A 27,648-nucleotide genomic window follows, 5' to 3' on the forward strand; every position below is an offset into this window, starting at 1 on the left:
CGGAACTAGACAAACTAAAGAAAGTAGTCCAGTCTACCGAGACGGCAGCGGCCTATTAATCGTCTTTGCTCCCGGTATTTATATACAATCTACCACTGCAGAACTCGATGGATTTTAACAACAGCATTCGACTGAAATAACAATTCTTTCTGTCCAAAGATTTACGGATCGATGCTTGAAATTCGAAGGAACCAATCACGAACGAGCTTTTGTCCGTTGTGAAACATCGGTGTTTTCGTTGTGTGTATAACTTTCCAACCATCGAAAATAAAAATAGTGGCCACTAGTAATCTGAAACGACACAATCTATTTAAGGGGAGCGTCTGATGTAAAGTGCTCAAACCGAAAGTTATTTTGTTATACAATTTCTAAGGCAAGGCAACAATGGATCTTTTGTGTAATGTTAAGATTTATTTATAGATTGATTGCGCACAAAAAATATTTTCTGTCACGCAGAGCCACGCACACGAGCGTTACAAGAGTAGACGTTCAACCATTTCCGCGTCGAGGAGCGCCGCGACGAACGCGAAAACCCTTGATAAAATTGTGTCACATGAAATTCAATAAGAATTGTGAAGCTTGTAGTTACTCGAAGAACCAAATAAAAAAAAATAAAAAAAAGTTCGAGTTTCGGAAAACGGCACCATGAAAACCGAAAAATCGCATTTGTTACTGTATAACTCACTTTTCCCAAAAAACAATTATTTGTTCTATTCCCATTCTGCTTTTCTATTTCTTTGTCTTCAGGTTTCATACAATGCGGATGCTGGCGGACCGCCTGTCATGGTGCTCAAACCAAACCTTTAAATACTGAAGAAAAACCACAATTTGCAAATTTTTACCTATTTGCTCACATTCTGAAAAACCCAAAAATTGTTTGACGTTTGTGACATGTTCATCCAGGGGTTTTTCATTATCAAATATTTTACCGTTTTATGCCACCTTAACGATACATTCAAACAATGAATATCACACAAAACAGCAACTCCAAAATCTGGCAGCTCTGTTCGTAACGGTTCGTCAGGTAACGACTCATGTCATGCCGCATGTCGACCGATTATAGGTAAACATTACGGCATGACGGAAAGCGAAACCATACATTGTACGGAGTGCTTTGAATTTAACGTTTGAGGTTTTTACGATCTATAAAAGGTTAGTTGATTTTTGTGTTTATTTGAATAAAAAATATCTGTAGTGTTTAGATTTGTTCAAGAAAGAAGTGAATATTTGTAGTGCTGTTGACTGATTGTAGGATCCGATGAATATAATAACTAACTGGTTTGATTTGTTTTGGTTGGATAGATCCGGTATTTTCAGTGCTAGATGTTGACAGAAATTTTCTTACTTTTCTTGTGCTAAACAAAGAGAAGAGAAATCAATTCTGTTAATTCGATAACTTCCTCTAAAAACGATTCGTAATCATGCAATAATTCCAATTCGAATGCAACAACCGATTCCGATTAAATTTAGGCTTCCGAACTGATTTCCTAGTGGTTTAACCGGGTGGTACGAGGAAGCGTTTCGCACGTAAGTCGAACGACTTATTAGTGTAAGTAGGATAGTTTCGTATTATTTTTTCGATTGGGTTAATAATATTTTTTAAACGAACTTTTGTTTAGCTGATTTCTCTTAATTTGTTATAATTTTAACATAGAAAAAATTAAAATTGATTTTACTAAGGGTAAAAATGTTAATGTGTATTTTCATGAAATTCAACTGGGCAGCGGAATGATGGGCAAAATAACTTTGTTTACAACAAATGTCTTCAGCCCTTTTGAAGAATAGATATTGATTTATACTCCGAGGTTGTCACTTACGCCTAATGTCGTTTTCAATTGAGAACCTAGAAACTAACCCAGGTTAGTTGCTTCAAACAAACGTTTTCAATGGAACTGAGTTGTGTACAGGGTTTGTCGTCGTTGCGGTAATTACCGCACCCGCACCGCAAAATCTGCGGTGCGGTGAGACACTTTTTCCCGAAGATGCGGTGCGGGAAAGAACTTTTACCGCGCGGTTTTTCCGCAACCTCAAAATTGATGAAGTGATAATTTTGATTATTCTAAATTGATAAACAGACTGCTATAACGAAAGAAAATCTAGCTGTGTCCGAGATATTTTGACGCTATTATTTTTACGACATATATTGGTAGGTATTTTATACTTCTAAGTAAAACTTCACAAACTAACCATTTCACATACGTAAAATGCAAGATCCAAAAGAGACAAAATTATTAGATAATTTAAAAACAATAAATTTATGCTCTTAAATCCAATTTAAAAGTGCATAACTTCTCCAGATTTCTGTTGGAAATCGTGGAATTATGAATCGTTTTCGATATCAATTTTTCAACTGTTAATTTTGACTAATTTAAAGGAATTGGAGATGAACTAATTATGCGGGGACTTAAACACAACCCAAAGAATATAATTATCTTCATTAAACCAAACGAACTTTGAGTAATTGGCAGTAAAGGATACAAATGTATTAAAACGTCCAAAATAAGGAAGGGTCCAAATTAGGATCATTATTCTATCACTTCTATCATTCGTTCATCAACATCGTATTTCTATCTTTTTTGATTGTTGTATAAATTCACTGTGAATTTTTCTACAGTCAATTTTATTGGATTCTTTCTCAAAAAGTATGCTACATAACTTTTTTCGCGTACTTCCATTCAAATTTACTATAATTTTCTAACAAATTAAGTCCTAATATTTTTCAGTTAAGACTATTTTGTAGCTTTTTTAAAGCTTTTTTTGCCAAATACCACATATATTTTTTGCAGTTTTTCTAATGTTCAATAATTCTGTACCCGTTGAGACCGGACCCCTGATTAGATGTAATGCATAGAGCAATTTTTTTCGTCAAATATTGCGTCGTTCTTCGTTCTTGATGCTACTTGCATAATCTGAAAATGACTAAAAGACCGTAAGGAGATAAAAAGGTAAACAAAATCCATATTTTCAACTTTTTGCTTGCAACCACATTTTTTCATCGTAGTCTAATTTAAATTTGATGATATTGCTTGAACAATTTGAATTAATATGGATTATTGCTTATTTTCAGTTGTGAAGTAATGGAAACCAAATAACTTGTAACGTGACAGATCAAAAATTCGAAACAGTTTTGTGGACCACAACAACAGCATGCATACAATGTCTAACCTGCATTTTTTCTTACTACTTTGAGTCTACCTTTTGGAACTGTATTGTGAAAACTTTAAAGTTTTATTCATTTTTAAGAAAACACAGTTGGTCTTATGTAACGTGACAGATGTTTTCTGCTGTAAATCAATTCCATCAAGTTTGATTCAATTACGTCAATGATGGTGACCAACTTTGATACTGATGAAACCTTTTACGTTTCATCTATATGGGAGACTTAGTATTTTGCAATATTAACCCAACAATTTTTATTCAAGAGTAATATTTAAAAAGGGCGTATGAATTCACTACTTTCAATATATATTGTTCGAAAATCGCCATTTGTGCAGCAAAACTATATCATAGCGAGTTCTAGGGAATTAATTCTTCTGTGAATATTTTTTGGCGAAATTTTAAAAAAAAACAATGTTAAAAATTACAACAGAATGTTAAAAATACAAATATATTGTTGAAAATAAAAAAATAAAAATACAATTACAGAAAAACAATGTTTTTTTTGATAACGAAACCCTAAAAACTGAAGAAACTGGAATTGCACAAATCTTCGACCAACATGGGGAACGTGCCATTTGAGCCAGACGCTACTGATTCCTTCAGCTATTCTAAATTTCTTAGTATTTGCCAGTCTTAAATATAATTTTCTTATACGAAATTAATACTAAATATCTTTTCGAAGGAAAATGCCTTAAGAAAAATTTTCTGAAATATTTAGATTTTTTTTTCAATAAATATCTAGTAGTGAAAGTACGCCCTTTTAATAAATTACTCACAAATACCAAACGCAAAAAAAATAACACGTTTAAAATTTAATTGCAAATAAAAAAATTAAATATAATTGCATCGTAGAGAAAATAACAATAAAAAGTATTGACATATTTCAAAAATTCTTTTAATTTTGAATTCTTATTTAATTTTTTTTGAATAATTAAGTTACAGAATGTATTTCAAAATTGTTTTTCAATTCAAAATGCTCATGACAAATTATCCTTCAGAATACAGATGTTTTTAAGTAATTTTAGCTTTTCTTTTGATATAATAAGTTACTTTATGAAATTACGACCTTTTCAAAAGTTATTCACGTTTGTTCATCAAAACCATTATATTTTTCAAAATAAACATGAAATTTCCCGTTAATACTAAGATCCTAGATTAAGGATCATTTTTTTAATTTCGATTATAGAGGTTTTAACCTTAAGGTCATTCGCTTCTTCGGGTTAGAAAAATCTCTTATGAAAAATTTCTAACCCTATGTGCGGGGTTGGGAATCGAACCCAGCTGCACTGCGTACAAGGCAATCGATTTACCAACTACGCTACGCCTATCCCCATTAAGGATGATTTGTGTACGATTGTCTTGATATCCTTGCTTCAATCAAAATGCGGAACTGTAACAGATTCTGTTTGTACCGTGACAGATCATTGAGAGTACTCTAAGAAATCGAAAACAAAGTTTTTCTTCAGGAAAACTATATTTTAAACTCTTCCTTGTTTTCTAAACTTCAACTTAAAACTGTGGTCATGCAAATTTGGGGGCCAACGGAACAGACTTTTTCTATTTAGTCGGGCAACCTTCAAACTAACTGCGAAAATTGTGTAACGTGACAGACGTATCAAAATGACAATAAATTGATTAGTGACATCAATAATGTGCATTTGTGATATAATCTGGTTTTATCGTTTTAGCTGACTTATCGTATGAAATATGCGTAAAAATGTAACGTGACAGACAGAAGCCTTGAACAAATGCGAAAATCATCCATTTTCATATGTCAAAAACAATGAAAATATAAAAATTTAAAGAAAAAACTATACAATTTCATTTCTTATTACATTTTTATTCCACTTTTTTCAATTAACTGAAGGGTTGCTTAAATAAAAGATTTCCTATTACTGCAGTAGAACGTTTTTGAATGTATAATGTTTGCCTTAAAATGCACGGAATTTTATTAATAGAAAATGCCAAAGTTGATTTTTTTCATAAACATTACATTCTGAGGAGTTTCTTAAAGTTAAATTTCGTGTGAATAAGAATAACATTTTATTATATATGGTTACACAAATGAACAATTTTTCAACACTATTTTTAAAAATATAAAAATTTTACCGCAAACCGGTGCGGTGCGGTTAATAAAGTGCGGTTGCGGTAAGCGGTGCGGTTTTATTATTTTTTTGCGGTTACGGTGCGGACAATCCATTTACCGCCCACATCCGCACCGCGACGAACCCTAGTCGAGTACTCGCAAAACAGCGATAGATTGAGCGAACCCGAAATATATTTCAGGTTAAAACCCAACCCGGTTTTCAGTTCAGTGGCCCATAACCTGGGTTCGAAACTAGCTTCAAACAAACGGTTTGACAGCAGTTAGGCCTGAAACTGAATTAGTTTCTGCTTCAAGCGAAAACGACATAAGAAAAGTGAAAACAATCGCGAGGTAGTTTGATCTGGTCCTAACTTCAATATTGAACCAACTCCAGATTGTAGTTATACAAAATCCGGAAAACTGGCAGCAACGTAAGCAGAAAGGAGGTACTCCATAAGTATATGGTTGTAGTGAAGAAAAAATAAATTGTTGCCGCGTAGTTATTGATAAAAATAAGAATTGTTGGTGGCAATATAGCTGCCACTGCCTTATAAACGGTTAAGATACGAAAAACGTTCACTAAGAATTTGCAATCTTTGATCCAGTGATTTTCATTTCTATATATTTTTCAGATGTAGGAAACATAATTTCTTTATTAAAATTACTTTTTATTAGAATTCAATAACATTTCATTACAATATTTATCGAGTTTATAAAATTCAAAATTTACTTTTCGGTGCGTTTTGACAAATGAATAAAAACATCATCATTGCATTCTCGTGCCAATTGGTGGTCGACATCCAGCTTTAGATCACGAATAAGAAGAGATGAAAAAAATTAAATATCAGTGCCCGTGCTTTGATTTCAATAAAGCATCATGAAGAATTGAAGATTGCAGAAACTTGAGGTACTTGTTGTCGAGTTCATTTTGAATGAATAATAAATCTTTAGCGGCATGTCTATATCAAGTCTTTGCTGACATGATCATTATTATTGAAGCATTGGCGAATTTCACATCGACATGAGTGACCTAAAATCGTAAAGACAACAAGCTTCATAAAACTCAAATAAACTCAAAACTTTAAATATACTATGAGATAAAAATCGGAGAACTTACAATGTAAAAATAAATGTCAATACCATTTGAATGTATATCGACATTTCCATTTTTCCTTTCTACTCTTAGTATTGTTGTCAGTTTACTGGTAGAGGCGACAATCGCGAGTCACCTTTATCCATTCTAACCTCAATATTGATCCAGCTCCGCTATTTAGTTGTTTTGTTTAAAGGTTCGCCCAGAGTGAAGCCAAATCTACCTATCGAACAGTCAGATGGCTACCTATCGTGCAAAGTAAACAAGACACTTCATTCACTTTCTTGCACTATTTGTAACAATATAAAATATATAACATGGCAGCGTATTACGAAAAAAGTACTCTACGAAACAGTAACTTTTTAATTTACTCCGTATTAATTTATCGTGTTACTTGGTTGAAGTCACTCAAAGTTACAGCAAAAACAGTGGGTGCCAGGAACAAAAAAGATGGCATCATTTTGGGCTGTGTTGCGCATTCCTCTGTACGCCTGTATTCCTCTGTATAATACACAAACTATCAAGAGCGCTCGAAAATTTTGTAGAAGAGTTGCGCACACTTTATTTCAGTGCTGCAAGATCTAGTATTGCACACTAAATTTTGATTGCCAAATATCAGCAAAATCTTGCTGAATTTTTCCTTGCTGGAAAAAATAGAATTGTTGGTATATTTTGCTGAAACAAAATACAAAAAAAACATGACCTTCTTAGCAAAGTCACTCCCAACGATTTATCAAACCCCCATCAAATTGAAACGGTTGTGTACGGTTGTCCACGTTTCTTCCTTATTCAAGGTTCAAAATAATCCGTTGATAAAATTATTCATTGAATGAATAATTTGATTGCCGTATAATTTTGTATCATCTTTATTTTGTACGCTGCACAGTTGGCCTGGCCGCTTTAATGCTTGTGTCATATTCAATATGTGCCACAAACATTAATAATGACAAGAAAAATTGTGGACGAACGTTTGCAATTTTCCAGGATCCCTACATGTATTGGCTGTGTATGTGTAGACTAGACTAGACTAGAAACAAAATACAAAAAAATGGTGTGTGGAAGCTCCATATTCAATTTTTAATTAAAGTTTGATTTGGGAGTGTTTGGTTCAGTTGAAATCTTCGAGGCGCAACTATACTCAGTAATAGCCGAAAGCATGGGAAATTAATCTAGCAACATTAGTCGCTTGTTGTCATCTCATTTTTCGCAAGGCGTGCACAGGGAGAACTTTATCTAGTCATCGGTACCATATTTTTTATGTCTCTTGTTTCTACTGTTGAAAATTATACGCATTGAACATATTCGGTATATCCCCTCTCTATCCCTCTCCCACTTGAAAAGTATATATGCTACAAAATACATAAATATCACAGCAGAATAAAAGAGACGAGAATAGAAAATATGCAAACTCTGTCTATTTTTGTTTCTCAGTGCAGATATTTTTCTTACAATTTACTGCAGCTGAGATACCCCTCGGATAGAACATACACGCGAGTGAACTATAGTGGGGTGTACCTGTAATGTTTATGTCGACTAGCAGAAGCAGTTGACAAGCCTTTCATCGATCAGTTCGTTTTTCGTGAGTCTGTCAAACGCAGAAAATTTTTATCTTCGTGCGGTAATGCGAGGAATAGTGTTCGCTGTCCTGTTTCTTATAAATAGAATAAATAAAGTTATATTTTCTTAATTCGAATTTGGTTTTGATTTTTCTGACTTATTCCCTCTATAATCGCAGATCGTTTAAAATAACTGGAAATTTTTGTTGCGACGAATCACACTAGCGAGTCTAGGGTATACAGATATGGACTACAACACGTTCAGCAATAAACACTAGTAAGTTTCGGAACCAAATTAGTGCATTGATGTAATTTTAACATTTGCATATCATTATATTTTAGCTCCGTCTCAAACTCATCGGTACCTGCTAGTACCGGGTTTTTCCAGCCAAGTTCTTCCGGCGGCTTTCTGAAAGTGCCCAATCCCAGCGTCATTCTGAAGCAGGAAAATGTACCATCGGGATCACAAAGTGGAACTGCTACTCCACCCGTGAACTACAGTCAAAATGCCCCAATTTACGAGCAACACCCACATCATCCGGACACGAAGCCGGTTTATTATGCGAAACCACTCGATCTGCAGCTTATATCGAATCATTACCTGTCGCATCCGCAGCAGAACGCTACCGGTCAGCAGCCCGCTTCGTTCCATATGGCACACGAGTATCATCATGATCACTCCAACGCGTCGACGATTAGCTCGGGGGTAGATCAGCACCGATCGTACAGTGTGGAACCTGCGCCGGTTCATCCTGGCCAGCCAGGAGCAATTCTTCAGCATCATGCGGCTGTTCCAGTAGCTCCACCACCCAAGATTAGTTATGGTTGCGAGATCTGCGCGAGGACTTTCGATTCCAAGGCAAAGTTGGAGAAACACTATCGGATTCACAACGAAGAACCGACCTTTGAATGTCGGATGTGCGAGAAGAAATTTCGTAGCCAGAGCACTCTCACTTGCCACGAGAAGGTGCATGGGGAGAACGGAGTGGATAATAATTTCTCCTGTGTGACCTGTGGGAAAGTTTTCAAGTCGGAAGATAAACTGCTCATCCATATGCGATTGCATACGGGTGAAAAACCGTATCAGTGCAAAATCTGCTTCAAGTGCTTTAATCACCAGTCGAATCTGATAGCTCACTCACGAACGCACGAGACGATCAAAAAGGCCATCAAATGCGACCGATGCAACAAGGTGTTGGACAACGAGCAACGTTTGGCGATTCACATGAGACTGCACACCGGAGAGAAACCTTACAAATGTTCGTATTGTGATAAACGATTCAACCACAAGAGCACGGTTTGCACTCACGAGAAGACGGTACACATTGCCTCCAACGCATACAAGTGCGAACGGTGCCACAAGACGTTCAACCAGAAGTGTCAGCTGCAGTATCACGAGAAGCTGCAGGAACCGCACGTTATCGCGTGTACTATGTGCGACAAGGTAAGCACCTATTCTATCCAACCGTATGTCAAAATCGCTCTAAATTTTATCATTTACGAGTCCAATCAAGTCATCCATAATTTGATTCGGAATAATGAATGGTTTAATGTGAATACCCGCTCAAATGTCACAATCTGTTCCGACGTCGATTGGTATTTTCTTCCTTTCTCTTATACATTGTGTTTGGTTCATCATTAAATATTTCTTCTGGGGTGATTATAACTGTAAAACAAGATATCTTTGATCACCGAGGAAACTGATCATATGCGACTAGTTTCAGTAACTGTACCAAAAAATATTACTCCCAAAAAGTCATCGAAACAAAAAAAAAAACAAAAGTCGGTTCTAAACACGTTCGCCATCTATTGGCAACGATTATTTTTTTCATTTATTGGTTTTCTTTATGAACACAAATCCCAATTCTAGGACAATTTTTCAGAAGGGCGTTACAACAATTGCATGGTTTCGAGAAAATCAACATTAAAATATTTCGGAACGTTTTCAATTCTCAGTTTTTAACACAAAAAGCTAGAAATCTAATTTAAAGGCCAAAAGAAATAAGGTTTATGAATGCATCATTATGAACATGCATCTCTTAAGAAAAAAATGTTTTGGTTCTTAAATAAGGGAAAATATGTATTACGCCTTTTTTGTATGTTAGTACATCATAACGCCCTTCTTTATCGTCCTTTGACAATCAGCTGGTGTTGCTGCGGCTTTTGACATGAGTCTTGTTTTTAAATCGTGCCGCTCTTACGGCCTCTTATTTTGTTTGTTGATCTTGGCTGAAATCTGGAAAGGGAAATGTCGCAAACACATTGTACTTAGAAAAAAATATGCACAAGTATAAATAAGGAATTTGTTGGAGCTGTGCGTGGGGAATTAAATGCACTGTACAATGTGTTAGGCGGACACGATGGAAATTCAACAGATGAAAACAACTAAGGAGGAAGGAACGGCGGTACGTAGAGCGAAATAAACATAATTTGGCGTTTTTAAAGCTTTTTTTCATAATAATTTATATGTTGAATGATAATTGTATACATAAGCATGTTACCGTTTTTTCAAATAAATGTTCAGACTGTTACAATCGATGGAATGCATATAAATGCGCACCAAAATCTTTTCGTTTATAAGAATCAATACGATAACATAAATGGTCAGCAAAGAAGCAAATTACAGAGAGGATACATAACTGCGATCCGTAAGATGAAGATTTAATAAATAACGTGATTTTTCATAGTTCACGTATTGTAAAAACATAAAACGATATGAACGCCCAGTGGCACAGGTAACGTCAGTTTTAAATTTACTAACTTATAAACACAAATCTCAAACAGCCTTCTCGTCAATATTCCCCGTTTAATCTGGTCCAGTAGTAGTTGTGATCCTGAAGCCAAAGGTGGAAAAAGCGGTCGACGAAACGAGTGACTACAATGTGCATAGCGTGATCGTTCGACAGTGGGTCGACTGTCTTTTGTCGAGGAGACACACGAAAACATATTTGAGATCCCGATGCTGCATTCTCTATAACAGGAATCAGTGGATTGCGTGTCGAGTGATCATTTCGCCGTGAGGATAAACAGAACCGTAAGTCTGTTTCTAAAACGCTGCCTCTGTCTCGAAGAACTGACCTGTTCTATTGTTTTCGCTTCGTGTCGATCGCCGACAAGGTTCAATGCTTCACGATCAGTCGGAAAAAAATGTTGTTCTCGCGATCAGCATTACCAACATTATGTATTGCTGGCAATGCCAAATTCAGAGGTTCCGTATTGGAGGTGTGGAATGTTTCATACCTGTTCACCTCGAACCAAACAGCTGTTGGCACCGAACACAGGCGTCCCTCCAAATCGCTTTGTAACATATCCGCAGCTTCTGAAAATAAAATAGTAAACATACTTTTTTGCTCCCTTATTTAAAACTAAAACATACTTACTGAGTAAAACATCCATATTTCCGAAATACTATTCAAAAATATATGATGCTTTCCTGTTTGTTTCATCCAAAAATAAATTATTAATAGCACGCACGAGAATGAAAACGACGGGCTTTACAGCATTACATTTTAATTTACGCCGGTTATAGAGAGGCGCATGAATGTTGGCAGATGAAAAACGGTCGGTAAAGCACGGCGTATGGAAGACTAACCGATTATAATGGCCTAAGCCGTTCCAATGTTAACCTCAGACTAATTTCGAAGTAATATTTCAATCTATTCAATTTATTAGATTGTTAGGTTGCAGTGACCTATTACGAGTATTGTTAATTTAAATAAACGTATAATACCTCGTTTATATCGACAGAATCATTAAAGTAAACAGAGAGGGCGTAACAACAACTCGATTTCACATCCCACAAAATTGAAATAAGCCTTTTTAAAAAATCTTAGTTATGCGATCTAAAATGCTTATTACTATATTTTTTTTTAATTTTTATGGTAACTTATACCATTAGCTTCCATATTAAGCATAAAACTGGTTTGTTTACATTTTGCTCTTACGCCCTTCTGAAAAATCGTCCTAGAATTGAGAATGACATATCGTTCTTACTACAGACACTTTATACACAGACTAGCGAAGTGTCAGAAATTGCAGCCAACCGGGCTATCAAAAAGTGCATCCAAACGAGTATGTGGGTTTTGTGAGGGGAAGTATAAGAGGAAGTCCATGCAAAGCTTATGCGATCTTCCGTGATGCCAGTTTACATCCACGGTTGTTAGTTTTACTGAATGAAGCCACAGTAAGTAAACTAATCATACTTTTCTCCAAAAACCACAAAACACAACCGGGATGTTAACTATTTAATTTGGACAATTTTTCTGAGTAGCGAAATCGGCCATAACATTGCTTTTCGAACGTCATTTCTCTTTGCGATCCAATGATTCTACTGATTTAAGTTACCCCGACAGCAAAGATAGAAAAATGGGTCATTGAAAGAAGAAAAAATTCTCCTTTGACTTCATAAACCGATAGAGCTCATCTTTCTAAATATAACAATATATATGTTCAACCTTTAAAACTTCAGAATAATTTTCGATTTTCTAAAAAAAAAATGTGAACACGTCCTCGTTTGACACTGTCGGTCTTCCTTGATAGTGAATTTAGCCACATGGGTTAGCATTTTTGACAGTTATCTCAGCAAAAGTGTAGGAATCAAAGTAGTTCAATGGAAGGTATGATCGTAATAATTTAGTTTCACGAATAAATTTTTATTTGCTATTAGGCGCACAAAAAAGTGAAAAAATACGTATCTTAAACGTCTGCTGCATCGGATAAAATCAAAAACAGCATATGGCTTAATGGCCAAATTCGCAAAAAATGTGTTATTTTTATAATGAAACGAAGGGAATCACGTCCAAAAATTAGAACATTCAAATTTATCTTTAATTTGTCTACAAGTACTTGATTTTAAATACAAACAATCTCATTATTTGATTTCAGGAAAATCATTCGGAAAAGAGACTGAACTTCCCCATTTTACGGTTTTACGATTTCATTGATTCTCATCAGCTTAATCAGCACTCCTTTTCTTGCGAGACATCATGGAGGACTAGAGCTTTGCTCAGAAACACAAATAGTTTTTTCACGTATAGTTGTCCTGTCAATAAGGTAGTATCTGGTTCTGATGGGACGAAGTCGAAACGCAAATTCCGTAACCAATTTAGTTGTAGATTTTGTGCCCTTAAAGCGCAAAAGTTGGTTAAAAACAATTTTCTCAATTGGCATATGCTTATAAAAGATGACACATTTTTATTCACGTAAATTTAACTTGTTTCTTTGCGAACTCGATGATCAATTTTACGTTGGCTGCGCCAATAGTTTCAAGCAAGCCTTTAAAACATTTATTTTATTTTTTAATATCTAGTTAGAAGTTTGCTACCCGGCGGAGAGCCACATGCTTAGGTGGAACAAATTTTGCTCTTATTGCTTCTGTTACGGTTTTCCAAACTTCCTTACCTACTGTCCAAGTACTTTTTTCTGACAAGGTAGCATCATCAAGACGAAGTGAACCTTCACAAAAAAAAAATCTAAGCCATAAGCCATCTTCATTGACCAGCTGAGAGATTAAGACGGTCTCCCATAGCATATAGTTCTGCTTTTGAAAGGGTTGCGCGGCAGATGGAGTGACAGATAGTAGAAGAACGTTTTATGCGCTAAATGCTACCCACCCAAGCAATGTCAATGATTAAAAGATTTTTGCCCTGTTCTTCATCTTCCTCATCCAGCATGTCATCTCTTATATTCCTCATGTATGTACTGCCGCTGCTGATTTCCTTGGGTTAGTAGGTCTAACGCTTGAAGACAAGAGCATCTATGGTGCGCCTTTTTATACAGACCTCCAAATTACATTTTTGCGAAGTGCACGCTAGTCTTCTATGAACCGTATGTACTCAGCTATCATGTGCTTTGTTTTGCATCTATCGTGTTCAATAATAATGACAGCAACTTTATGTGACATATCAAACAGCAGATTCAAAAAATTCAGGAATTTGTTTTTTAGATAAGGAATGTTCTCTCTCCCCGTGTGTTCCCGGATATTCTCATAATTCGCGATAAAGCTGTCGAGTCTACTGTTGGTATGACCACTGTTGACACATTAGTGCTGGAAATTTCAGTTATTTTTCAAAAGATTACAACTTTTTCGATAACATAATGACAGAATATTTCTTATCAATCTATAGAAGTCTATGATTCAGGCATAAAGCATACGCAAAACTTTACCATTCGTTTGTAAGTAAACTCCTTTTTACATTTCTTATAAAAGAAATGTATAGAATTCGCTCAAACTTTCAAGATTTTTTCCGAGGCCCGGAGGGCCGAGTCTTATATACCAATCGACTCAGCTCGACGATTTGGGACAATGTCTGTGTGTGTGTGTGTGTGTGTGTCTGTGTGTGTGTGTATGTAACGGACAAATTCTCATTCGTGTTTCTCAGCAATGGCTGAACCGATCTTATCCAAACCAATTTTAAATGAAAGAACTAAAAAACAGTATGAACGCTATTAATTTGTTTTTGATTCTGATGTTTAGTTTCCAAGATATTAATGTTTGAATGCGTAAAAATGGCGTTTTTTGCAGTTTTTTTCAATTATCTGCCGAAACTGACTTGACAGAATTACAATTTATATGTTTTTAGACAGCCTTAACGAATACCTTTCGAACAAGCTATAGATTGTTGAAATCGGACTATTATCAAAAGAGATATTAAACATTAAATACGGGCGAAAGATTTTTATCATTTCCCATTGCCAGAAATATGACCAAAAACATATAATCTATTATTAACGCCAAAACGGCTTATTTTAGGTCAATTGTATCTTCGGATAATTTAATGGAGGTAATATGCCCTTTCTTTTGGTATTGTGCTGTTGCTGATTAATCCCCCTATGAGTGAGATATTTTCACAAATTTTCTTGGAAGTGATTATATCTAAATGATGCCTTCAGCAAATTTGTAGCTCTTACTTTTGCGAATAACTTTACTGAAGACTTCAAATATCTATTTTGAATACTTTAAAAGTTATGGGTTGTTGTTTGTTGCTTACTCTTTGTTGGCTATTTATTGTTCAATATAGTAATAATCCATTGAAATAAGCCAAACATTATTTCGATAAAACGAATTTTTTATTTCATTTTTCTATCTACAACCGCTAGAAATAATCACCGAACACTTCCAAGTTGTCTGGAAGGAACTTGATAACTTATCAGTGTAAAAATGTTCATTTGTGCGAACCTTCTGACTGCAATTTTTCTAACTTATAACCATCGGATCGATCTGAAACATATCGAAAAAAGAAAAGCGAAATAAATAACCCCAAGTAACGGCATAGCCAAGAGAAGGTTTTGGAGTTTAACACCATACAACCCCCCTCCCCCACCACACCCAAAAAAAAATATTGGATTGAAGTTGAAAATTTATTGATGCAGACTGATTTAATTCAATAATACAATAACAATTATCTGATCCGTAGATTGATAACCTGTTGTTGTAAACATCATGAGGACTTTTGATAAATTGTCGGAATGGGGTCCTGATATGTAACTGATAACTGATTTATTGGTCTTGATTTCACAGTTGTCTAATAGCATCAATATCAAATTCCTGCCTGAAAACATTCCAATAGAAAATTCCAGAGTTCTGTAATCAATAATAATCCTCAGATTTCTTTTCAAATTGAGCTCGCTTTTGTAGAGATGTACTGTAATAAGGGTCTTTATTTAATAGAAAGCGAAGTTAAAATTGATTTAATGTCTATGAAACATTGAACTGCTCACCAAAACATTGCATAACTTTCAACATTTGCTAAAAATGTTCTTGCCTTTCTCATTCACTCTAAAATTCGTCAATCTAATCCCGACCCGGAGGGCCGAGTGTCATATGCCAATCGACTCAGTTCGTCGAGATCGGAAAATGTCTGTGTGTATGTATATGTCTGTATGCGTGTATGTGTATATGTGGAAAAAAAATTGACCTCTGTTTCTCAGAGATGGCTAGACCGATTTGCACAAAGTTAGTCTCAAATGAAAGGTACAACCCATCGGCTGCTATTAAATTTTCTATTGATTGGACTTCCGGTTCCGGAGTTACGAGTTGAAGAGTGCAATCACACAGCAAATTCCCATATAAACTGAAATGAAAATTTTTCAAAATCAAATTTGTATTTTGGATGCCAAATGACTTTAAAATGCATGAAACATTAAAATGCATGACAAAAATTGACTTTTTTGGACTTTGGATGATACCGGCCCGGAGAGAATATGCAGTGAGGGGTTGCTACTTAAAATTAAAACTAGTTTAAAATTTGTTAACAAGTTGAAAATTTTCGGCAGGACCCGGATCTCCCGGATCTTTCTCCATAATCCGCCGCTGGTTTCAAGCGATGTTTTAGTATCACATAGTATCTCAAGATCGTAGCTGTCGATCCGTTGTATGTATGTGCAAATCGTACTGAACATGTAATATTCATTTCCACCATTGTATTGAACATAACCAGCCATGGAATCGTAGTCTGGACAATTTAGACAAGCACAATTGCACCACTAGGTGGATTAAAACAGGTTTTTATTTTGGGAATGCGTCGAGTTGAGACGAAAACGTAATATGATTAATAACGATGATAACACTTTCCGAATGTAGAGAGAAATTTATGAAAAATGACGATTTCCATTCGACTCTAGCAGGTCCTGATCGATTTTGATGGGCATTTGATTTTTGTTGTATGACCAATTATATGTATAGGTCAAATGTTCAAAAACAGTAATTTAAGGTCAAGATAGCATCATTTTGAAACCGCCAATTTCGGAAGTTTAGTATCTTCAATGAGTTTTACAAACGTTAAACAGCGCATCATTTGATAAAATAATTTTGACGATATATCGTCCAAGAAGTATTTATGGTGAATTTTCTCGGGTTAATATTCATGACAAGTCTCAACAAATTCGCTAAAGACACGAACTCTGTTACTATTTTCTGAAAAATTAATTCTGCATAATTTTATAACTTCAAAAATTACGGTTTCGGAATTATGCCGTTTGGACAGTAAGATCGATTTTCACCAAACCCCCACCAAACCGAATTTCTGGCTACACCGCTGACTTCCAGTAAGTAAAAACAAAGTCGTTCTAGACTCGTTCACAAGAAACGTCTTCGAATGCTGAATATCTATTATAATACATTAAAACCCCGATTTTATCAGCCAAATATGAACATCTGTTTGATGGGCTCTAGCAGACGAACAAGACTGAATTCGAGTAAATCCTTTCTTGAGCACGTTTTCCTTATCATGGAGATGGAAATATGTAAAGTAAAAAGTTCATCATAATCAGAAATAGTTATCAGACTACATCAAGGGACGAGAAGAATATTTTAACAGCTTCAGTTTATTATAAAGAAAAAAATTTCCCGATTTAGTCAATGTACCCATTTTGTCAGCCTAAAATACACCATGAGACTGATAAAAATGGGTCTTTATTGCATGTATTATTCACTGTGTTTCACATTAATAGGTATATTTCACTTTTGGGGATTTTTTTATTGCATCGAACTACAACAATTTTTAGGTAGTTTTCAAGGGGTTCTTCCAAAATTTGGCGAACCTATTCCAATTCGTATACCAATTAATCGGTATACTTAAGGGTTTATATGTTGCAGATAGAGAAAATACTGAATTTTTTTTTCCTACACAATATTACGAAAGCAATTTTTCTTAATAAGTTTGTGAAAATTATAAACTATTTGAAATTTTTAAATAGTTTTATTTTTTATTTAACCGTGATTTTTTAATAAATAGTGACCATCGCTTCACAACGTAGTCTATTTCTCATGGCTTGCGGTGAGCACGATCTCTCGAATTGCTGAACTGAAAATTATGGAATAGAAATTAATTTTTAGTATTCTTTACAGATTTAACTAGCCGCGCAGATAGCTCTGAATTAGACCCGCTGGTGCCCTAAGACGATTTCGCTAGATTTTCAGAGCACTGTGCACCCAGTGTATTAACGCAAGTGACGGAAGGTTATCGAAAAGTTTCGCGAAAATGAAAATTTCAGTAATGATGATGATTTTCCCAAACGGTTCGTTTTCGAGAGGTTTTTATTTGTTCTTTGGCATTAGGATTAGCGATAATAATTCAAATCAAGGATACTACTGGGAAGTCACCTTTAGAAAAAGTCGATGTCGAAGTAAAATTTGGAACTATGCACGCATGCACTTCAGAGATAGCGTGATATCAGGAGCTGCGATTTCATTAAATTTTCTTAGTTCTCAGTCGCGTTGGAAATTTGAGTAAAGCATAAACTTCAAATCGATTAAAAAAAAATCGATTTTTTTGGCTCAGTACAATATATAAATTTAGTTTTCCCACCACAATTTAGATATTTAGATATTTTATGGGCCATTTTTTCGCTTTCCCATTGATTTGGTTTGAGATTTCTAGCACTGATGTTGTCCTATGCTGATTTGAGCGATTCTTTGAGTCCTGCCACTATCCCATGTAGTATGTGTTATCAAAAACATCGCGAAGCATCACGTTCTAAATGTTCTCAAACGATATAATATCCGAAGAGAGTGATAAGAGTTATAAGAAATGTCTCATCACACTGTTAGGTGGATTAAAAGCGTTTTTTGGAACCAAGTGGATTGCGAGCTCTGCTATTTTCAGACTTATGTCTTCGCAGCAATTGTATTTCACAACGGCTTACTGTATAACCAAACAATAAATAATTTCCGATTTTCTAGAACAAAGTCGCGTAACACTAATTTAGTGACCGTGAATCCGGCTCTAGCTTTGTGCTGTCACTACGTTAGTGTTGGATTCTTATGAGACGAAGTCGAAACGCATAGTCCATAACTAATTTAGTTATCCAGCTTTTTACGTGCCATAATGGCGGTCTAAATTGGTTAGTTCGTAATATGTTTAATTGCCCTTTTTGGCAATAATCGTTTACGCCAGCTTGACAGCAACCAGTTGAGGATGTCGGGGTTCATTGAATAAACATCCAACGAATTGGACTAACGTAGGATGACTTTCTCTTGTTGGGCGCTTGACGTAAACGATTATTGCCATAAAAGGGCAATTAAACGTATTACGAACTAAACAATTTAACCGCCATCATGGCACATAAAAAGTTGGATAGGTTTTGTGCTCTTCACACGCAAAAAGGTCTTTAAATATTTTTTTTCCAATGGAGAAACAATAGTTTTTACCTAAATTGTTCTCCACTATGGAGAAATGTAACAAAGTGCAAAGTATAAGTTATAACATTGTTTTCAATTTTTGGGCTCTTAAAATGTATCGAAATTTCGAAAACTTTGCCATAAAAAACGCAAATTGTCAGTTCCTGATCGATACGTAATGTTAACACTGATAAATGTAACTAATATGAATAAAAAATTACAAAAAATGCGAACATCAGTGAAAGTTATAATTGCGTTACTAGTACATATATAACTTAGCTGCCTTCGACAACGTGTTCAGTCTAAAAATTTGTTGAACATACTAAACTTCTAGAATACGAAATAAGAAAATTAGCACCAACAATGCAGTGAAAGTTCAAGCAGATTCATTTAAAAAAATAAGGCTCAGATACAACCAAGAAACTTCGCGGAACACAGAACCTAAAAAATTAGCGCACCCAAAGCGCTAGAGGTTTTGTCTTGCTATTTTCCCTTTCTGGCCCAGTTTGCACTGAGACACTTGTTGTGAATTTCATAGAAATCCTGGCAACATGGACGATCCCGGAACGGTCATTCCGGGCCGTAACTGTTCCCAGGGTTATTCATCATATAGTCTAGTAACGATTTTAAGAATTTTGATACCCATATTGCTAGCTTTCCATTGAAATTCACAAACAGTACCACAGACACAAAACGGTTAAAAAAACTGTGTGAGATTTCGAACATAAGTTCCCTGCAAATTTGTCTTTGATATCATTTGATGGTGACAGATGAATCATTAGTTCTACATGGAAACTGGTTTACTGAGTAGATAATTATAAGTGAATTCAATCTTTTCCAGACCATAGCCCTTAGCATAGCTATCACATTGTTCGACAAAAAAACAAAGCATATTAGTGAAAGAAAAAGGGATGTGAAAAAAGGCGTTTTTCATTTGTCCCTGTTATGTCGGGAACGGTTCCTATGAGCATTTAAAAATTTGTTGAGAATGGTATTAAAAACAACTTTGTTTAAGATATAAGAGCTCTATGTACGCAACATATCGAGACATAGAACAATACTCACTATTTTCCAAATTTTGGAAGAAAAAAAGTCGTGTAAGATTTGGAACGATTATATTTCTTGTTCTATTTTTTGCCAAAATGTGAACTTAATTCACTAGAGACCAAACCATCGTACATACTCACATGGTGTCTTTAGAGGAATTATTCGTATGAATATTCCCCACAACCCGATAAAAAATTAAATTAGGCATGGCTTATTATGATCGAACTAAAAAAAACTTTTTATACTGACGAGCTAGAAAGAGGGTGTCTTCGACAAAGTTTTATAAATGCTTGTAATGAAGAAGTTTGTTGGAGAACATGAACTTGTAGGACTAAAGGTTATCGATTTATAAAACGTTTTCTATGGCCATTCCCCTTAATTTATTTTTTAATATAATTTTTTCCACTGTGAAATTTCCGGGAAAAAATGTTCCAAACAGCCATGAAGGCATTAAAACCACATAATATTGTTGAAGTTTGTATTTAATTTATCATTCTTTTCAAAGTTATTGAAGATTTTTACATTTTTTATGCAAACTTAAACTACACAAAATATTGAAATGTGCGAACAAAAATGCTCGAGCAGGCTTTTTTCAATGTCGAGACTATGCAAAATAAAGGTAAGAAGGTTTGATCCGTGGCACTAACCCTAACTTTTTCCATTCAAAAATCAGCAAAAAAAAATTTCCAATTTTTTTCGCAAATTGAACCACCCTTTAGGCCAAGTGGAAACAAAAGAGTTTTTACAAATTTGCCAAAACTTTTGATTTTCTTTTGATTCTATCTCTGGGTCTATTTACTGCAGAATGAAACCGCAATATTTCAAGTTAAAAATTTAAAGATGATTTTTCTCCTTATACGAATATCTTAATTTTCAAAATTCTAATGTCGTTGAAGCAACATTTCTAAATAAAAAACTTAACCTCAATATAATTTTACCCTATCCTGAAATATATCGTTTTGAAGCAAAAAAACTATTTCTCATGTAAAAACGAAAGCGCACAACGACAAAAAACGAACTTGAGAATGCTGAGTTCACACACAATTTATCGTCAAGTAGACGAGAAATTATGATAAATTACGCTTTTGTTATTTGCCTCTAGCAGATCAGGGTCGGTTTTTATTCCATTTGAAGATTGTCTCAATATTAGCTAATACAATTAAAATTTTATTTCGGAAAATACGAGTTTTTCATTTCAAACCGCTGTATTTCTGGATTAGCTCAAACTATAGACGCTCATAGTAATAGACTTGCGGAGGCACATTTAGCGAGCCAAACGAACTGTCAAAATTTGGAGCCAAACGAACATGACGTCATAAAATGCATACCAGAAGCATAAGTATTGTAATTAGCCAAAGAAAAATAATACCGAAATGAAGATTTTTTTTTCAAAAAAGACCATTTGTTCACGTAGTACCCTTTAAAATGTTAGAACATCATTTCTGTTGAAAGTCACATTGGCATATAAGTTTTTCTTTCCATAAATTAATAGAAATTATATACTACTTTTATGCAATAAATGTTTTGTAAAATCAGGAACGAATTCAGTCTAAAATGAAAATGACAGTTACATGATGTTGTTTCAAGGCTTTGCATTATACCAATACGAAGAAAAAATGTAGCATGATGAAGATTTAAATAAGGGATCGTTTATTATAGAAGTTTTATTGAAACGGTAATATGTCATACTATTAAGGTCATATGCTAAACAGCCATTGATTTGCTGTCGAATCTTTTCTCACGAGAACATTTTTCTCCACTCACTCTGAGACGAAACATCGCGTACCTTTTAATAAGCTTTTCTTTGATTTGATGACATGTAGACAAGTGAGATCCTGGGATTTGCAACATCAGCGAAAAAAGTCTCCTCCAAATTCTTGTTCCAAATTTTAAAGTGTTCAATGTTCCGCTTGTAAATAATTTCCAACTGGGCAAAAAAATTAAATGTATCGAAATTAACGTACTTTAACGCCTCACCGGTAAAATCTTTTATTTCAGTAAATGTTGAGTACCATTTCGGCGTAGTATTGCTGCTGTTACAACTGTCGATGCAGATATTGCATAGAGTTCTATGCAAATCATTTCACACACACTAATTGGGGGTTTGTTTTCCTCCAGCTGTCATATATAAAACTGTCAGTCAATTTAAACATTTGAAATAGCTCCCCGCATAAATGTGTACCATATGCCAACCATTGCATCAATCGTTTCAAAACCATTTTCAATATGGTTCGTTCAACTATAGATTAACCATTACCTAGTATAATATCGAACATAACCAGTGTCGTTTACCCATACTCGACCATACGAACAACGGGTTGTTAAGAATAGTCACCATACCAAAATGTGCTGTTTTCCATATACATTTTGACAACATACCATTCAAGAACCACACAGGTTATGGTGGCATGCATATTTTAGGTCTAGCGATGGATAAAATATTAGCTGGAGAAACAAATCTCTTCCCCTTAACATTTCAATTCTATCGATTGATGAAATGTTATTTTGCTCTTGCCATCTTCTGAAGAATGCTTCGTTGGCACTAAGTGAACTGACACTTTATCCAATTGAGCTACCTCCGTAATATTGTTAGACGAGGATTTTTGACCATCTTAAACTACAGATTTTTGGATCAGGGTAAACAGATATACGAATAACGAAGCCCACCAAGGCAATAATAACCTCTGGCAAAGGACAATGTAGTATACAAATCTCCAATATAGGATACACGGAAGATATTGGAAATGGTAACTAAAATGGGTATGGTAGTATAACAGTTCAATTATAATGGTGAAATATATCAGCAGTATTCCCAATATGGTGAGTATTATACGAATAGTTTGGAAATGGTTCTGAAGATTTCTGGAATGGTATTTATTTATACGGGTCGCTTAAAGTATTTATAATGGTTTTTTAATGATCTATGCCGCCGTAAAACTTATTCCGGATACGTACAATACTGAGTAGTTAGGATCCATAATGAAAATATTCCGACCGAAAAGCTATTTTCGATTTGTTTTTCTCCACTTATGCCTGGTGGAGGAAAACAAATCGTTGAATACACTAATACAGTTACAGATTGTCAAGTACTCTATACACTTTTTCGTTCAGATATTTGACGCAATATCATTACAGCTAGATGGAATACCACGTTCTGTTCAGATAATTGCATTATTCGACATTCGTCTACGATAATATCATATTTTACCGAGTCTTCTACTAAATAATCCCACTGACAATTTGCTAAACCATGATCGATGATCCGTTCTTTAGATTCTTCAATCCAAGGACAACATAGATATTCCGTTTTCTCGTTTTTAGCTAAATTTTGTAAATGATCAGAAAAATTCCGCAACCAATCACAAGAATCCCAATCGTAGGAAGAGTTTGTTACTGTATTTAAGTACAGAGAAACAGACAATTTTAAACTGTCCTTGACCCGAAGTGCAGAAGGGCGAATCTGTCGTCGTCTAAGCTGGGAAAAAAACGTTCTCTAGACAGTCTTTTGTAAATGTGCCTCCGAAAACAAATTGAAACCCCTGTTGATGTAGCAGATAATCGCTGAGACGTAGGAACCAATTGGTTTACATTATAGCCGATGACTGCCACGGTTTCCACAGTCCATTTTTACCGACCCTGCAACGAAAAACCATAATTCGAAATTTTTCCAGCGCGTATACTGCTTTGTTATAGGTAGCTTTGTTGGTCAGACTCAATGCCAAAGTGGGGGTCCTCGCAGTCATAATTCCGAACGAAGCTGCTACACAATAGACGAAATAAGCAGTCGTAAATATATCAGTTCTTCCCGTTTCACTGGCATAAAATTGCAATGCCGCTGATACAGTATTGTTGACGTGTTTAGTTGCATTTTGAACCTTCATTTTATCGAAATTCGATAGTCCTTTACTAAAGTCTACGTCCTCCATACTTAACCCAGAGGCCATTCTGAGATCGTACCGCCACAGTCGCTAATGGCACCGTGAACGAGTAGACCGATTGATTCAGCTTTTTCGACAAGATCAAAGAGTATTGATTTTAGACAACCATGCTGGATTGTGTCTCCTGTGAAGAAGTATCCAATTATTTGTTTCCAACGAGTGCAAAGCCTTACTAACATCAAAGCGAGAACATGATTGGCGATACCAACGTGCCCGGGAAGCGTGATTTTTGCAACATTTTTTTTTAAATTTGCGCAATAGCTACTGCCTGGAAGAATAGCCATTTCATCGAACACAATGACGCAGTTTTTGTAATGGTCAACCATAGCTGCAGTCTTTGTTTTAGAAGTTCGAACACTTTATCGAGGCATTCGCTTTCAAAATGTAGATGTTGAAGTCTTTCGTTGAGGGTTCTGGTGCTTAATAATAAGCGCTTTTTACGTTCTATCTCATGGGCCGCGGATCCGCAAGAAAATCTGGTCTGAAGTCCTTCGATTATACTTTGATCAGACCATTTAGCAGGTTTCTTTAATCCAGTCGTCAACAGGTTATATTGATCGTCACCTAAAGTTTTTCGCAAACTTCCAATTTTCTTTTTAATTTGTCATTCCCATATTTACATTTCGCAACTTCCCTGTAAAACACAATGGTTACTTTTTATCTAAATGCACTTCCGGAGTCATTCCGAACGAGAAAAATGACAGAATGGAACGATCAAATGAAAAGTGGGTGAAATCGTTCTAAAACTACTTTCCGGAGACATTCAAATTACCTTTGTGAATCAGAACACCCCGTGCAATTTCTGTGCTTCTGCTGAGCCACTTCGATCGATTTAGTCGTTCCATTCCGGTTATCGGATGATTTTATTCCGAGAGGCAGAATCTGATTACTTCCTTCATTCGACGCGATTGCATAAGACGCTGCAATACCTCAATCAGAAAAAGGATCTGTGTTCGATCTTGGTTTCATAGAAGCGGAGTCGACGTACACCTCCGTGCCCACTGGTGTGAAGTTTTCTATATTTTCCGTTTCAGCCTGGCAACCATACCAACGATTCATCCGCTTCGGTGTTCTTAATTGCGCAACAGTTTCGTATCGCGGAATCGCTCCGGGAACATTTTTGATTTTGCCACTGCCACTGCTAGTTGCACTTCGGGGAAGACGATTTATATCGTCTTCCCCGAAGTGCAACTATGCGAATGAAAAATAATTTGAATTAAATCTACACTATGTGCAATGGGGTTTCCTCAACATATGTACACTACACAATCTATGACTCCCGGACATTACAAACTCTTCCGGTAGTCTGCAGAACTTGAGCCATTTCTTTCGATCCTGTTCATTTGCTCGAAATCGCAAGAAACCGATATTTTGCATTCCACATTGCGAATTATTTTTGCACAGCGTAAAAAAACATTTCATTTTCACTTGTTCAATCAACTAGCGAATCGATAAACAACAACCACTAAACATTTTTGATGTTTATAACAAAAGCAAAACATTCACATTCGAGCTAGCACATTTTCAAGTGATGCCGGTTTAATATTCTAGATTTACAAGTTGCCAGATTTACAGTTTTTGCATCCGCTGGTCTATTACTATGAGCGTCTATAGCTCAAACTATATTGAGATTTTTGTGTTAAAATATCTGAGATCACGATGGCATTAGAGTTTTCAAAATAGTCTAAAACATACGTATTGCGAGAACAACGAACTTATTATTTTTAATGCATAGCATAGCTAAAAATTAATTTCTTTCTAAAAACATCTTGCAATTTGATTCTAGAGTAAATAGAACCGGAGATATAAAAAAAAGAAAAAGATTTCGGCAAATCATCAAAACGAAGGGTCCGAGGGGTCGTTCAATTGACACAAAAATTAAGATTTTTATATATTGGCTTGGTACACAATCGGTTGCTGTAGTTGCTATATTCTTTATGAAAATTTCAGACCACCTGTTCGATATTGGAGCCAAGGAAGCTTTAACGTCGCGTTTCACTCAAGACTGGTTAGAGTAACTGTTTTCAGTTCTAAACAACGCCGCCCTACCTCTCTTGAGTTCCGGCGAAATTTAAAAAATGTGACACTTTCTCAGTACAAGACTGCATTACCAAATGCTTTGTACGTGGCTGACGACCAGAAACATCTAATTGGTATGATTCAATTGGTCACAGTGCCGTAAGATGAAACCGAAAAGTTCAAACGCATCGGACGTGAACGATAACAAGGAAATCATTGAAGTAGACTACGAAGCACTGATCATAGAAGCCGAGCAATTTTTGGATCGCGCTGAACAGAATACACTTTATCATATAGCAGGCTATATTTTTAGGAAAATAGTTTCGGAGCAAACATGCAAATCAGGCTTAAAAGAAAGAAAACCAAATGTCATTTTAATAAAACTGTAGTGGGACTGATATGGGTGGAGATTCCTAATTCATGTCCGATATCTCGTCATAACAGTCCAGCTAACCGTATTTCGTAATCAGTGGTTTGAATTGTTTCACACCAAATTGGAGCTAACAGTGTATTAATTCACGCTACAAAAAATATCCAAACGTTCTTTTATGTCTTTTAAAAACGGCAAACAATCTATATATCTAAACTTTCGTTCCAGGTATTTTGCTACCAGGCCAGCCACAAGGAGCACATGTTTAAGATCCATTTTCCGCGATCGAAGAAAGACCGCTTTGTCAGCGGTGTCGTAGAGGGCGAAGGCAGTGGACGCAACAAGTTCAAATGTAACGTCTGCGATCGAAGGTTCTACTACAAGCGGGCCCTGGAGATGCATATGGGTGTTCACGACTCCTCGCTGGACGTCAATGTGCTTTACTTTTCGTGTAACTACTGCCCGGAGACATTTACCGACGAGGATCCGTTGCAGAAACACGAAGCGGAACACGTCGCAAACAACACGACTGATTTCATGGAGAATCTCAAATCACTGGAACAGTACGAGGATCCGGAAAACGGCCAAGTAGAGGGCAAATACCGCTGTCCACTGTGCTTTAGTCGCTTTGATGATATTCCAGCCCTACAAGAGCATCACAAGACACATCTCTGCTCCAATCCGGAGGAGTGTGATAAATGCAAGCCTACGCTTGCGGAAGATTACGACTTCACGAAAAGCACTTACGATGAGAACGATGATAACCAGCCGACGCAATGTCACCTTTGTGAGCGAACTTTACAATCTTTCGAACTGTTTCAGAACCATTTCCACTATCACACCTCGCGGGTTCCCTTCTACTGTTATCACTGCCGGGAGGAATTTCCCGACAAGAAAGAGCTGTATGCGCACACTAAGACACACGCTCCAAGAGACGCGGAGTCGTATACGTGCGAGATATGTGCCAAAGTTTTCTCGACCAAGGGTAACTTCCGGCGACATCTGAAGTCACATGAAGCAATTCGAGCCTTTGCGTGTGATCGATGTTTCAAGCAATACGACTACAAAAGTGCACTGGACCTGCACCTAAAGAAAGCTCACGGAATTGACTACTCTTGAAGAGGGTCAGCGGACCGATTCGCAAGGGGATAACATGTAACACTCTGTAGTGCTTATAGCGGTCTATCCTGAATAGTTCCAGAATTATCTAGATTACTTCCGATATTAATAGTAAGAAATAAAAAAATAATATTACTTTGAA

At 35.8% G+C, this 27,648-nt stretch overlaps 1 protein-coding gene across 3 annotated transcripts; it reads left to right on the forward strand.

Annotated features, from left to right (window-relative positions):
- Positions 1–1,036: 1,036 nt before the first annotated feature.
- On the forward strand, positions 1,037–27,648 carry LOC131682111 (zinc finger protein 260-like). 3 transcript variants are annotated; one of them, XM_058963333.1, is made up of 4 exons: positions 1,037–1,152; positions 8,074–8,171; positions 8,237–9,338; positions 26,616–27,648. In XM_058963333.1, exons 2-4 carry the CDS (start codon positions 8,140–8,142, stop codon positions 27,504–27,506), a joined length of 2,025 nt encoding a protein of 674 aa, XP_058819316.1. In that variant the 5' UTR covers positions 1,037–1,152; positions 8,074–8,139; the 3' UTR covers positions 27,507–27,648. The 3 variants fall into 3 exon arrangements, with proteins under 3 accessions (XP_058819316.1, XP_058819318.1, XP_058819317.1); XM_058963335.1 differs by lacking the exon at positions 1,037–1,152 and adding an exon at positions 1,355–1,527; XM_058963334.1 differs by lacking the exon at positions 1,037–1,152 and adding an exon at positions 7,917–8,010.

The sequence above is a fragment of the Topomyia yanbarensis genome, chromosome 2 (assembly GCF_030247195.1).
Source record: "Topomyia yanbarensis strain Yona2022 chromosome 2, ASM3024719v1, whole genome shotgun sequence".
Classification (NCBI taxonomy): domain Eukaryota; kingdom Metazoa; phylum Arthropoda; class Insecta; order Diptera; family Culicidae; genus Topomyia; species Topomyia yanbarensis.